This window comes from Argopecten irradians, chromosome 9 (genome assembly GCF_041381155.1).
Source record: "Argopecten irradians isolate NY chromosome 9, Ai_NY, whole genome shotgun sequence".
Lineage (NCBI taxonomy): Eukaryota > Metazoa > Mollusca > Bivalvia > Pectinida > Pectinidae > Argopecten > Argopecten irradians.
In genome coordinates this window covers 38,019,020-38,030,916 of record NC_091142.1, presented here as the reverse complement: position 1 = coordinate 38,030,916, position 11,897 = coordinate 38,019,020, and the positions used below count along the sequence as shown (strand labels likewise).

The 11,897-nt window shown below is 37.6% G+C and overlaps 1 protein-coding gene across 1 annotated transcript in view; it reads left to right on the top strand.

The window, feature by feature from the left end:
- The first annotated feature begins 587 nt into the window (after positions 1–587).
- The window catches only part of LOC138332256 (somatomedin-B and thrombospondin type-1 domain-containing protein-like), a 57,570-nt gene continuing 46,260 nt past the window's right edge, over positions 588–11,897 (top strand). Inside the window, exon 1 of the mRNA XM_069280276.1 lies at positions 588–1,258. Within this exon, the coding sequence (XP_069136377.1) occupies positions 1,018–1,258 (241 nt within the window). The 5' untranslated portion in view covers positions 588–1,017. The remainder of the gene's footprint in view (positions 1,259–11,897) is intronic.

The window sequence follows — 11,897 nt, the reverse complement described above, 5'->3', positions numbered from 1 at the left end:
CTGTAAAATATAATAGGGAAAAGACGGATAGACAGACGTCCGTTAATCATCGAAAAAAGATTCCCGTCGGGATATATAATGAAAATTGTCGGAACAGAATGGATTTCATTTCCGGAAATAGGCCTATCGTGATTTTTATTGAAAAATGAAGTTGAAGTTTTAGTGATAACATGCATTTGTCGTCGTTGTAATCTTGAACTAAAACCGTATAGTTTTCTTTTTTATAATCGAAAAGACAATGAAGTTGAGAAATCATCATAAGGAATACTTACAACCTCAGGAGTTGTCGCCCTTTGAATAAGTGATTAGCCTTCTGATCTGATAAGGGTTCAGGAAATTGATCCTTTTGACCCCCTTTATCAAAAGATTATACTCAACGACTCGCCGTATTAATAAATATTCATGAGCAAGTATTATAAAAAGCCACGTGCTCTCGTGAATACACACTACTATTTGTTTAGGTCTCTGTTATCAAACGGCTAACAAAGGCTTTGCTTACAACAAACTCATAAATCAGATCACTTTTTTAAACTACAAAATACCCTTTGAGTTATTGTCGATTATGTTTTCATGAATCTAAAGTTAATTATCGAAGATTTACTGATCGGTTAACTGTGGAGTTTCGCATTTGATTTTGAGACGCCCCCTCTAGGGATCAGAGCAGTTGTAGGTTTTCGCATTCAGTGACAGTCAGTCGGGCCGAACACAGTGGAGAAGGAAGCCAGCGCGCTGGATAAAATTATCGTGCCCCCTCCCCCGAATTTTGCAGTGTCGTCTCCGAGGCAGGCAAGTTGGGAACGTGAATCCACACCGAGATTTTAACAACTTTTTCGGTGGAGTGAAATTTAGAAAAAAAAGTTTGCGTTTTCTCTTTACTCATCACTTTGTGAAGTTTGCTAAATATAGCGTTTTCAGGATTACTAAGCATCACAGCTGGAAAGTTCAAAGCATTAGAAAATTGTGGAATTGTTTTTCTTGAGGAGATTTTAACCAAGTATTTTTTTAACGGACGGAACCATGGAGTCTTTATTTAATATAGTGTGTTGGGTAGTATTGCTATGTAGCCTGTCGCTATGTGAGGGGGCATACGGGGGGTGCAAAGAGGCTGGCTACTGCTGCGACGGAAAAAACATAACATGTCACGTTGTTATGGGAAACCCTCGGTTTCCAAGGAGATGCTACTGTGACAGTTATTGTCAGGAAACTAACGACTGTTGTCCAGATTACACCTCGCATTGTAAAGACGGTCAAGATAAAGGTAAGTTAATCTTTATTATAACTTCTTACTCAAGTACCCCGAAAATCTCGACAGTTTTATTTAATAACGCTCCAATGTTTCCATTAAGATGCCTTCGTAATTACCGTCTACTAGCCATTCTGACACGTCCAATTTTCCACTTAAGTACAATTATGACTAATCAATCTGTTAAAAAAAGAAAATTGACCTACGCCAAAAAATGTTCATGTGTACGACTGCTGATTTCCAATGCCAATGAATAATTGGTATTAAAGTGTCCGCCTATGAAAATATGCACTTCATTCATAGGCCTCTTTTTCTTGATCTTAGACGATCTCTATTTAACTTGTCTTGGACGTCACGCGTTTTATACAACGGCTTCATTGTGGATTTGTAAATCATAATGAAACGAGAGAGGCAGAAAGTCTTTTTCAGAGCGTGGATAAAGTCTATAAACTGCTTCTTTAATGAAGTTACTGAAAAGAACTTAACGGCCAAGAAACCATCATGAGGGAAATTTTGAAGGCGATGATGCAACAAGGTTTACACTCATATCTTTTATCTGCGTCTATGTCGAAAAGCAGGTAGTAGATAGCGTTGAAAGGATGAAAATAACTCTCATGGTGCATTAGAGTGCAAATATTTATAGTACCCCTTTGGTGAGCCCCTGACCATCAATAGTCCCCCCTGTGGAGCCCATCCAGTAATGAGCTCCTCCACAGATGTGTACAAGTTACCAGTATAAGCTACAGATGGGAGGAAAACTGTATTCCCTGGGGAGCTACAAAGCCCCCAGTTCCTCTCGGCCAATTCTAGTCTAAATATCGGATAACTTAGCTGGAGTCCAATATCCAAAATTCATGTTCGGGTCAAAGTTGTACAGAGCTTTATTCAGAAAAAAAGAGGTTGGGAATCACTATCTTCAGAAACTAAATGTAGACCTTGCATGTCTTAATGGAACATCGTACAAAGATGAGCTTTCTGATCCAGTATATATACACTTATATGTGGGCCACTCTTAAGTCTGGTAGCCTAGTTGGTCTATTTAGTTGTACATGGACTAAATCACTGGGTCAGTGTATTCAAGGTAACACAGTATACACCCCATGTACACTGGTGCAAGCTGGTCATAAATTTCAGAAACATTATAAGCCACAATAAAGAAACAAGGTGAATGAATTTTGGAGGAACAAAATATCCTACTTTCATACCCTTCCCTTTTGGAGGCTCCAACCTGGCCTGCTCACGGTGTTTGATGTGGAATGTGAAGTTATTAATGAAATTTAATATCTACTATAATCTATGATCAGAAGATGAGGATAATATTGCCCACACAAAGGTTGGATGTGAGTGAATACATCACATGTTGTCAATAAATAGCACTTCAAATGGTTTCCATCCTAAAATAAGCCGAAATAAAAGGCTATATTTTTCAGATTGGAGGTTTTGTGGAAAACCTTTGTGTCAAAGGTTGATATCAACATTCTGACATCATCACCTCATTGCTGTGTGATCAGGAGTTTCCCTTGCACCGATTGACCCCTGTATGAACTCCTGCCTATAGAATCAAAGTCCATTAATAAATAATTTTGGTCAGTGGAATAAACATTTACCACAGAAACAGGGTAGATATTATGTACAAACCCTAAATAAGGGCACTGATGTGTGAGTAAGGATAGGACCGGGTACAGTGGGCCCTATTTTACCTCCATTATAAATTAAGGTTCATTTATTTCTAAGTTTTGCACCACATACCTACCAAGAGTACAGTGACATTAATCTCTCTGGCAGCACCAGACATTGAACATTTCACCTAACAATTCAACACGACACTCGACATGTATAATGTAATGTTTTGCAAGTTAAATGGAAACTTTATTTTTGCCTAGCTGAAAACATGTCTGTTTTATAGTTTTTGTTGAAACGCTGAAATATTTCAAAATGTTTAACATGGATGGTTTTCCATCTCTTTACAACATTTGTCATTTGCAAAGAACACTTTTAAAAGTTAACTGGCTCTTCACCTGTTCTCTATAAGTCTATGAATATGATAGATAAAAACTGAACGCTTCGCCATTATGGGAATGAATATATTGTTCTTTCTGAAATTTAAGACTAAGGGGGGATAATCTTATTAAATGTTGGAATAATCAGAGAAAACATTGACTGTTGTTGCCAGTAGATGTAAGATTATGAATCTGGATGTTGAAGGTCATTTGTAGGTCAAAAACAGAAATCGAATTTGAGCCAAAAACTAATCCAAGTGAAACTAATGTAGCTATGAGCATAAAGACACTGACTAGAGCCAATTAATTATTTTCGTCATTAATATGTTGCCTGTTTTGTGGGAACAGAACTGCTGATTTGAATAATAGTGACTGGAGTGGATAGTAGCGACTTTGGGGCAGGACCAATAGTGACTGTAGTGGATGACTTTGGGGCGAGGGCCATGTGACTTTGGGGCGATTGTCACAGATATAGATGTAGGTATTTATGAGTTATAACAGGGCAGGACCCCAGTGGGATGTGTCCCTCTATTTACACCATGTAAACAAAGCTAATCTTATCATCAAGCCTATTTCTCACTTGGTTGTGTTGACACAGAAGACTGACATCAAAGACTGCACGTTGACATGGTTGGTTTATAGTGATAAAATATAAACAAGCCAGCTTGTACACCTCCTATAGGTAACAAGCTGTATACACCTGGCCGGTACCCCTGCTAAAGCAGATTTAATTATTTTAAATGGATGAGAATTAACGAGTCCCTAATACCGGAATTATAATAAATCGAGGGGTTAAGTTCGGGTGTTAATCTAGAGCTTGTGGAATATGTATTGAGTTTTTGTGACAATAATTAAAAGAAAGGTCTGTGCAAGGGTTAACAATTCTTTCATTCTTTTCACGTATTTTCCTACCTTATTAGGTCCGTTTTTGTTTGTAATTCATCATGTCAGGATAAGATGGTTTGATTGGATTAGTTTAATGTCCCATTAACAGCCCAGGGTCATTTAGGACATGCCAGGAATGATGGAAGAAAGTCTGAGTACCCAGAGAAAAATTGCTGACCAGCAGTCTGTTCCATATGGGATTTGAACTTATAACCCAGAGGTGGAGGGCTAAGCACATCTTAACCACTCGGCCACAGCGGATTTGATTGTCACCAGTAAAAACAGCAAGCGGAAATCCAATGATCAATGCATAACAACAGTTACTTATATGGATCAGGCGATAGTTCCTATGGGATAGGTAATAGTTCCTATGGGATAGGTAATAGTTCTTTTTGGTTGACTTAAATTTCTACAAGCATTTGAATATAAGTCTAGTTTGATCAACTGAAACAGTGATAGTTTCCTTCATATGTTCATTGCATAATAGTCTGGTGGTTTTAGGGTAACAGTTCATGTTTGTTGGGCTTTAGTTCTTTGTTTGTAGTGAACAGTTGAGTTTGTTGGGTGATAGTTCTGTGTTTTATTAGTTATAATCAGGTTTTTTGTTTTGGGTGACAGTCCTGTGTTTGGGTGACAGTCCTGTCGTATACAGTCTTGTGTTGGGTGACAGTCTGTGTTTGGATGTTTTTGCAAGTTAAATGGAAACTTTATTTTTGCAGTCTGTGTTTGGGTGACAGTCCTGTGTTTGGGTGACAGTCTTGTGTTTGGATGACAGTCTGAAAACCTGTGTTTGGGTGACAGTCCTTGTCTGTTTTATAGTTTTTGTTGAAACGCTGAAATATTTCAAAATGTTTAACATGGATGGTTTTCCATCTCTTTACAACATTTGTCATTTGCAAAGAACACTTTTAAAAGTTAACTGGCTCTTCACCTGTTCTCTATAAGTCTATGAATATGATAGATAAAAACTGAACGCTTCGCCATTATGGGAATGGATATATTGTTCTTTCTGAAATTTAAGACTAAGGGGGGATAATCTTATTAAATGTTGGAATAATCAGAGAAAACATTGACTGTTGTTGCCAGTAGATGTAAGATTATGAATCTGGATGTTGAAGGTCATTTGTAGGTCAAAAACAGAAATCGAATTTGAGCCAAAAACTAATCCAAGTGAAACTAATGTAGCTATGAGCATAAAGACACTGACTAGAGCCAATTAATTATTTTCGTCATTAATATGTTGCCTGTTTTGTGGGAACAGAACTGCTGATTTGAATAATAGACTGGAGTGGATAGTAGCGACTTTGGGGCAGGACCAATAGTGACTGTAGTGGATGACTTTGGGGCGAGGGCCATGTGACTTTGGGGCGATTGTCACAGATATAGATGTAGGTATTTATGAGTTATAACAGGGCAGGACCCCAGTGGGATGTGTCCCTCTATTTACACCATGTAAACAAAGCTAATCTTATCATCAAGCCTATTTCTCACTTGGTTGTGTTGACACAGAAGACTGACATCAAAGACTGCACGTTGACATGGTTGGTTTATAGTGATAAAATATAAACAAGCCAGCTTGTACACCTCCTATAGGTAACAAGCTGTATACACCTGGCCGGTACCCCTGCTAAAGCAGATTTAATTATTTTAAATGGATGAGAATTAACGAGTCCCTAATACCGGAATTATAATAAATCGAGGGGTTAAGTTCGGGTGTTAATCTAGAGCTTGTGGAATATGTATTGAGTTTTTGTGACAATAATTAAAAGAAAGGTCTGTGCAAGGGTTAACAATTCTTTCATTCTTTTCACGTATTTTCCTACCTTATTAGGTCCGTTTTTGTTTGTAATTCATCATGTCAGGATAAGATGGTTTGATTGGATTAGTTTAATGTCCCATTAACAGCCAGGGTCATTTAGGACATGCCAGGAATGATGGAAGAAAGTCTGAGTACCCAGAGAAAAATTGCTGACCAGCAGTCTGTTCCATATGGGATTTGAACTTATAACCCAGAGGTGGAGGGCTAAGCACATCTTAACCACTCGGCCACAGCGGATTTGATTGTCACCAGTAAAAACAGCAAGCGGAAATCCAATGATCAATGCATAACAACAGTTACTTATATGGATCAGGCGATAGTTCCTATGGGATAGGTAATAGTTCCTATGGGATAGGTAATAGTTTCTTTTTGGTTGACTTAAATTTCTACAAGCATTTGAATATAAGTCTAGTTTGATCAACTGAAACAGTGATAGTTTCCTTCATATGTTCATTGCATAATAGTCTGGTGGTTTTAGGGTAACAGTTCATGTTTGTTGGGCTTTAGTTCTTTGTTTGTAGTGAACAGTTGAGTTTGTTGGGTGATAGTTCTGTGTTTTATTAGTTATAATCAGGTTTTTTGTTTTGGGTGACAGTCCTGTGTTTGGGTGACAGTCCTGTGTTTGGATGTGTTTGGGTGACAGTCGTATGTTTGGGTGACAGTCTTGTGTTGGGTGACAGTCTTGTGTTTGGATGTGTTTTGCGTGACATTCCTATGTTTGGGTGACAGTCCTGTGTTTGAGTGACAGTCTTGTGTTTGGGTGACAGTCCTATGTTTGGGTGACAGTCCTGTGTTTGGGTGACAGTCCTGTGTTTGGGTGACAGCCTATGTTTGGGTGACAGTCCTGTGTTTGGGTGACAGTCCTGTGTTTGGGTGACAGTCCTGTGTTTGGGTGACAGTCCTGTGTTTGGATGACAGTCCTATGTTTGGGTGACAGTCCTGTGTTTGGGTGACAGTCCTGTGTTTGGGTGACAGTCCTGTGTTTGGGTGACAGTCATATGTTTGGGTGACAGTCCTGTGTTTGGGTAACAGTCCTGTGTGTGGATGTGTTTTGGGTGACAGTCGGCTTTGTTTGACAATAGTTCCTTCACACTTAGTTTGGGTGGTGGTCCTCTGTCAGTACATGATGGTTCTGTTGATGGCTCCCGTGGATGGGGCGGTAGCACTGTGTTGAGTTTATTGTGGTGTGATTGTCGTTACTATCAAAGTTTATTATGTAGAAATCCTTTCACAGCACTTTTATACACATTTTCTCAGTGAAGTGTTCCCAAACGACAATAGTCGGATGGGTACTGACTAACATTCCCTTTCATATCAGTGGATGTATTCACTAGATACAAAATCCAATTTCACAACTCAGCAATATTTGAATTCGCTGAAATGTGGGTTAGTATTTTACCTGATATATAAACATGACATCACTCATAGGACAATAAAAAGAGAGAAAAAAGTCCTAAATAATGATCATTTGTTTATTTCAAAGAGGTGATTTAATCTTGACCCAGTTTTATCTGAACATCGAGTTGTAGGTTATTGAACATTAGTGAATTTGATCAGGTACGCTAGTAAAAGTTTGGCACAATAGGTCCACTGTCTTTTGAGATAAGGTGATTTATTCAATACTAACACGCCATTTGTTGTGAATTTCCCTTGTAAAATCTACATTAAAAAATTTAAGACTGCAGAAGTTTCAAAAAGGAAATATTGTGTACATAATAAAAATGATTTTTAAATTAAACTTCAGACAAATATCTTTAAAAAAAAAATAATCAGGGGACATTTAAAAAGGTTTCGTTAACTACAGGTGTGGGGACATAAATTACACCTGTCAATCGGCTTTCTTTGATAGTCACACCGCACCTTTAACTATTAAACAGGTCAGGTATAATGACAAAGGTTGTATTGTTCTGCTGGTGACATAAGCATTGACTTCTTAATGATTTTGTTGTATGCTAATTAGGTTTAAACAGATTATGGCTGTTTGCTTTTGAGCTGACCCCTCAGGTGCTGACCATTCTACATTTTCCTTCTGGTGGTGATTAGTGCTAGTTCAGTAGTAAGTCATTGTGTGTGTTCACATTTAGTTGTAGACTTGGGACTGTTCCTTTCCTGTACAGAAATGTGTATTTCAGGTCTGTCTCTTCCATCGGAATGTGAAAGTTTTTGAAATAATTGAATAAATTGCCTTTCTTAATTGTGGTATAGTATGATGAGACAATAAAATTGATTTTGTCATGACAACCATTCTGCCAAATCTTGCTATTCTTATTCAAACCAAGGCATCTTAAAACTTTTTGCCATGTTGTCTCAAATAAAAAATGCTTATTGAAGGAATCTTGTTAGAAAGTGATTTTATTAATGAGGCTTATTGAAGGAATCTTGTTAGAAAGTGATTTTATTAATGAGGCTTATTGAAGGAATCTTGTTAGAAAGTGATTTTATTAATGAGGCTTATTGAAGGAATCTTGTTAGAAAGTGATTTTATTAATGAGGCTTATTGAAGGAATCTTGTTAGAAAGTGATTTTATTAATGAGGCTTATTGAAGGAATCTTGTTAGAAAGTGATTTTATTAATAAGGTGGCCTTTACACAGAGGTGGTTGCACTAAAGGCAGGTTTGAATATATTTATTTAGAAAATATTACGTACCAGGAAATAGCAAAGACATGATCGACTGCAGTCAAAAATGCCTACCAGGTATATGCCACCACAGGACAATTCTATGGCACAGCGATAGTCACCCCAATCTCTGACACGTCACACTGACAAATGGTTTATTAGATGATATCATTATATCTTGTTTCATAATAAAGTGTGTCTTACACCAACCTACAATGGGGTATACTTGTAAAAAGTCAATTTAAAAACTGGATTAGATCAGAAACAACTGAGAGGTCCCCTTGTTTTCCTGTGCGACCCTGTAGTTTTATGAGAAAGGTGAGAATGCTACCCAATGTACAACCTGACCACCCACTTAACAGTAAAACTGAGGTCTTCATTTACATGTACTGTACGCCAATTTCAATGTCGAAATTGAATTAAAAACATTTAGCTGGTAAGACTTTTGTATGGGAATTTGAAGAATCGGACATATGTAAATATATAGATATACATAGAGTTACATATGTACTTATTATGTAAGTTGTACTTGTACAAGTACCTGGTCCAGAGGTGCCAAAAGTAGGGGATATAGACCATGATGTCTGGGGAGGGGGTACAGAGAGGGGGGGGGGACTGTGCCGCCCTGGTGAGGGGGTACAGAGGTGGAGGAGGATACAGAAGTATGTGGGAAGAATGGAGGTGGGTGACTTCAAACTGTCCCAGTTTATTTATAGAAAGCTTGCTATAATAACTATAAGTGTCTGAATCTGGTATTTGTATATAAATAACTGGCCTTGAACAAGTTTTTATCAGTGTATCTGGACATGCTGTCAGTCTCTAGAATATCAAAAATTGTCACTTAAAGATGCTCCACCACCGACAGAGCATAAATGATATTCATCATTTGAACAATAATCGGTGTTTAATCGTGTTTATATATGCCTAATTAACACAAAAATTAATATAAAATAATTTATTTCGCCTTTGATGCGTACACAATCAGTACTTCATTCCATATAGGATATAGTGCCACAGATTTTTTTCGGAATGCAATTAATTATATTTTCAGCTTGAAGTAAAATTAGAAGCTCAAACTTTCCAATGGTGGTAATGGTGTAAAGTAAGTAATTTTTGTAACTTAAGAAAAATACTAAATCGTCTGTTCCTGTTTTTGATAGTGAAACAATACCAGTTGTCAGCGGTGGAGCACTTTAAGTTTGGCTTGTTTGGTTTTGTCTCTATATGTCCGATGTTAGACCTAAGTTTCAAACAAAGGGAGATAAATTTTAACCAACAATGTGTTGATCAGTTTAGTGTCTCATGCAGCTATAATCATCTTGATCAGTCAGACTACTTCAGTGTTGAGGAGTGGGGGCAGTGGTCGCAGAAGTCTTCAAAAACTTGAATTTCATTTTCTTATGCGATAACATTTCATGAATTGAATTGACTTGTGTCTTATGTTGCTACGATATCTTGACCTCAAGTTAAAATTAAACGAAATAAAAATCATTATTCGTGGTCATAAATTGGGTTGGAAGAACCTTGATGTCTTGTCCTGGCTAGTCCAACAGTCAAAGTCTAGTGGATGGCTATAAGAGGTTGTCTGTATAAAGTCAGTTGTGAGGCCATCCACCAATCACTACCACTAGTGTGATGTGTCGAGCTCTCTATAGAGGTCCTCCCCGGCTGTCAATATCTCTTTGTATGGCCAGTATGTGGAGGAAAATATAAGATGTTAGCTGTAGAAACTGTAACAAAGGTCAGCTGTGAATACAGGATAAAGAAAATATTGTTTCCTTGGAGTATGCTCTGTCAACTGGAATACCCAGCTAATGTTTAGGATGTCTCTGTGTCTCTTTGTACCCAGGCAGACTGCCTATGGCCAAAGAATTTGTCGAATTAAGATGGACAATTATAAAGCATACATGGAATATTTTATGAAGAAAAAAACTGAAATGCGAGGTTTTGATAGTGCTGACTCAGTAGGCGGGACTTCATGTTTTGTTGGACTTTTTTCACTCTGGTCAGTTTATTCCAGTTGATTACATTCTGACCGCTGTCCATCTTCCCTCCATTAACACTGCTACCTTTTATGACATTATTGGTCAAATCTTTTATGCACCGTCGGATATTGATAGAAATCTTTTTACCCCTGTTATAGGTGGACTTTCGTTTTCTAAAACAACTTTAAGCTGATCTTCAAAAAACTTTTAAATCTTATTAACCTCAAAATACAATTTCTTCCCACCATTTAGTACCATATATATATTCCTTGGAACCTGTCATACATTTTGCTTATTCAATGACCTCAATCTTATTCTTTGCTTTCTTAATCTAACTGGTTAACTGCATTATCTTGATAAATATATTTGACATCTTAGAAAGAGTTATTGCCCTTTATTGTTTGTCATTAAGATTTGTTTTGTAACTTTCGTACAATCACACAGGTGGTTGTCCTCATATGACCCTAGGAGGGTTTAGTTATACTTTTAATGTGTCTTATAACGACCATGGTCATTAAATGACGTTCCAAGTTTTGAAGACGGAGAAAAGTCAGAGTACCTTGTCCTGGAGGAAAACCACCAGCCTGCACTGCAGTCAGTACCTGACCACAGCACATGTTGGATTTCAACTTATTTAGATAGATCACCTTAAACCATTTGGCCACAGTAGCTTACACTGTGACACCAAAATCATGTTAAAAACTGTATGAATGATAATAGGATGCTTACAAAATGTCAGGTTCTAAGTTACGTTTTGCCATCATTTTGTAGCAACTTAGTACAATGTAAAACATAGTGCTAATTAAATTTTGATATGTCTACAAACACCTTTAGGTGAAATGTTCAGATAAGGTTAAACCATATCTATCCAAAATTATCTGACCAGTACATACATGTACTGGTCTCAATGACCCAGTGATTTGGTTCACTGACCCCTAAACTAGCCGTATTTACCCCAGGCTGACCAACAGGATGACCAGCATACCATGCCCCTGATCATGTTTTGGCGGGATCAGCGATGCAGACATTCTGTCAAAGTGTTATACAGAATCCTCCTAGGGCGACTCAGGTGTGAGAATGACCAGTACAGGTGTGAAACTGACTGATACAGGTGGTCAGTGGCTCCCTATTAATTATTGATGGGGTCAGGCGATTAATATTTAAAACTGAACCAAATCTGATGCGACTGATTTCAGCATCTCTGCTCCTCTGGCCAGAGGAAAATAGTGGCTAGTACTCAAAACTAATGACTTGAAGTAGAAACATACACCTAAGCCGTCCAATTATTTAAAAGTATTGAATGGAATGCGATAATTATTTAGTCTACTGATGTATAGACCAAATACC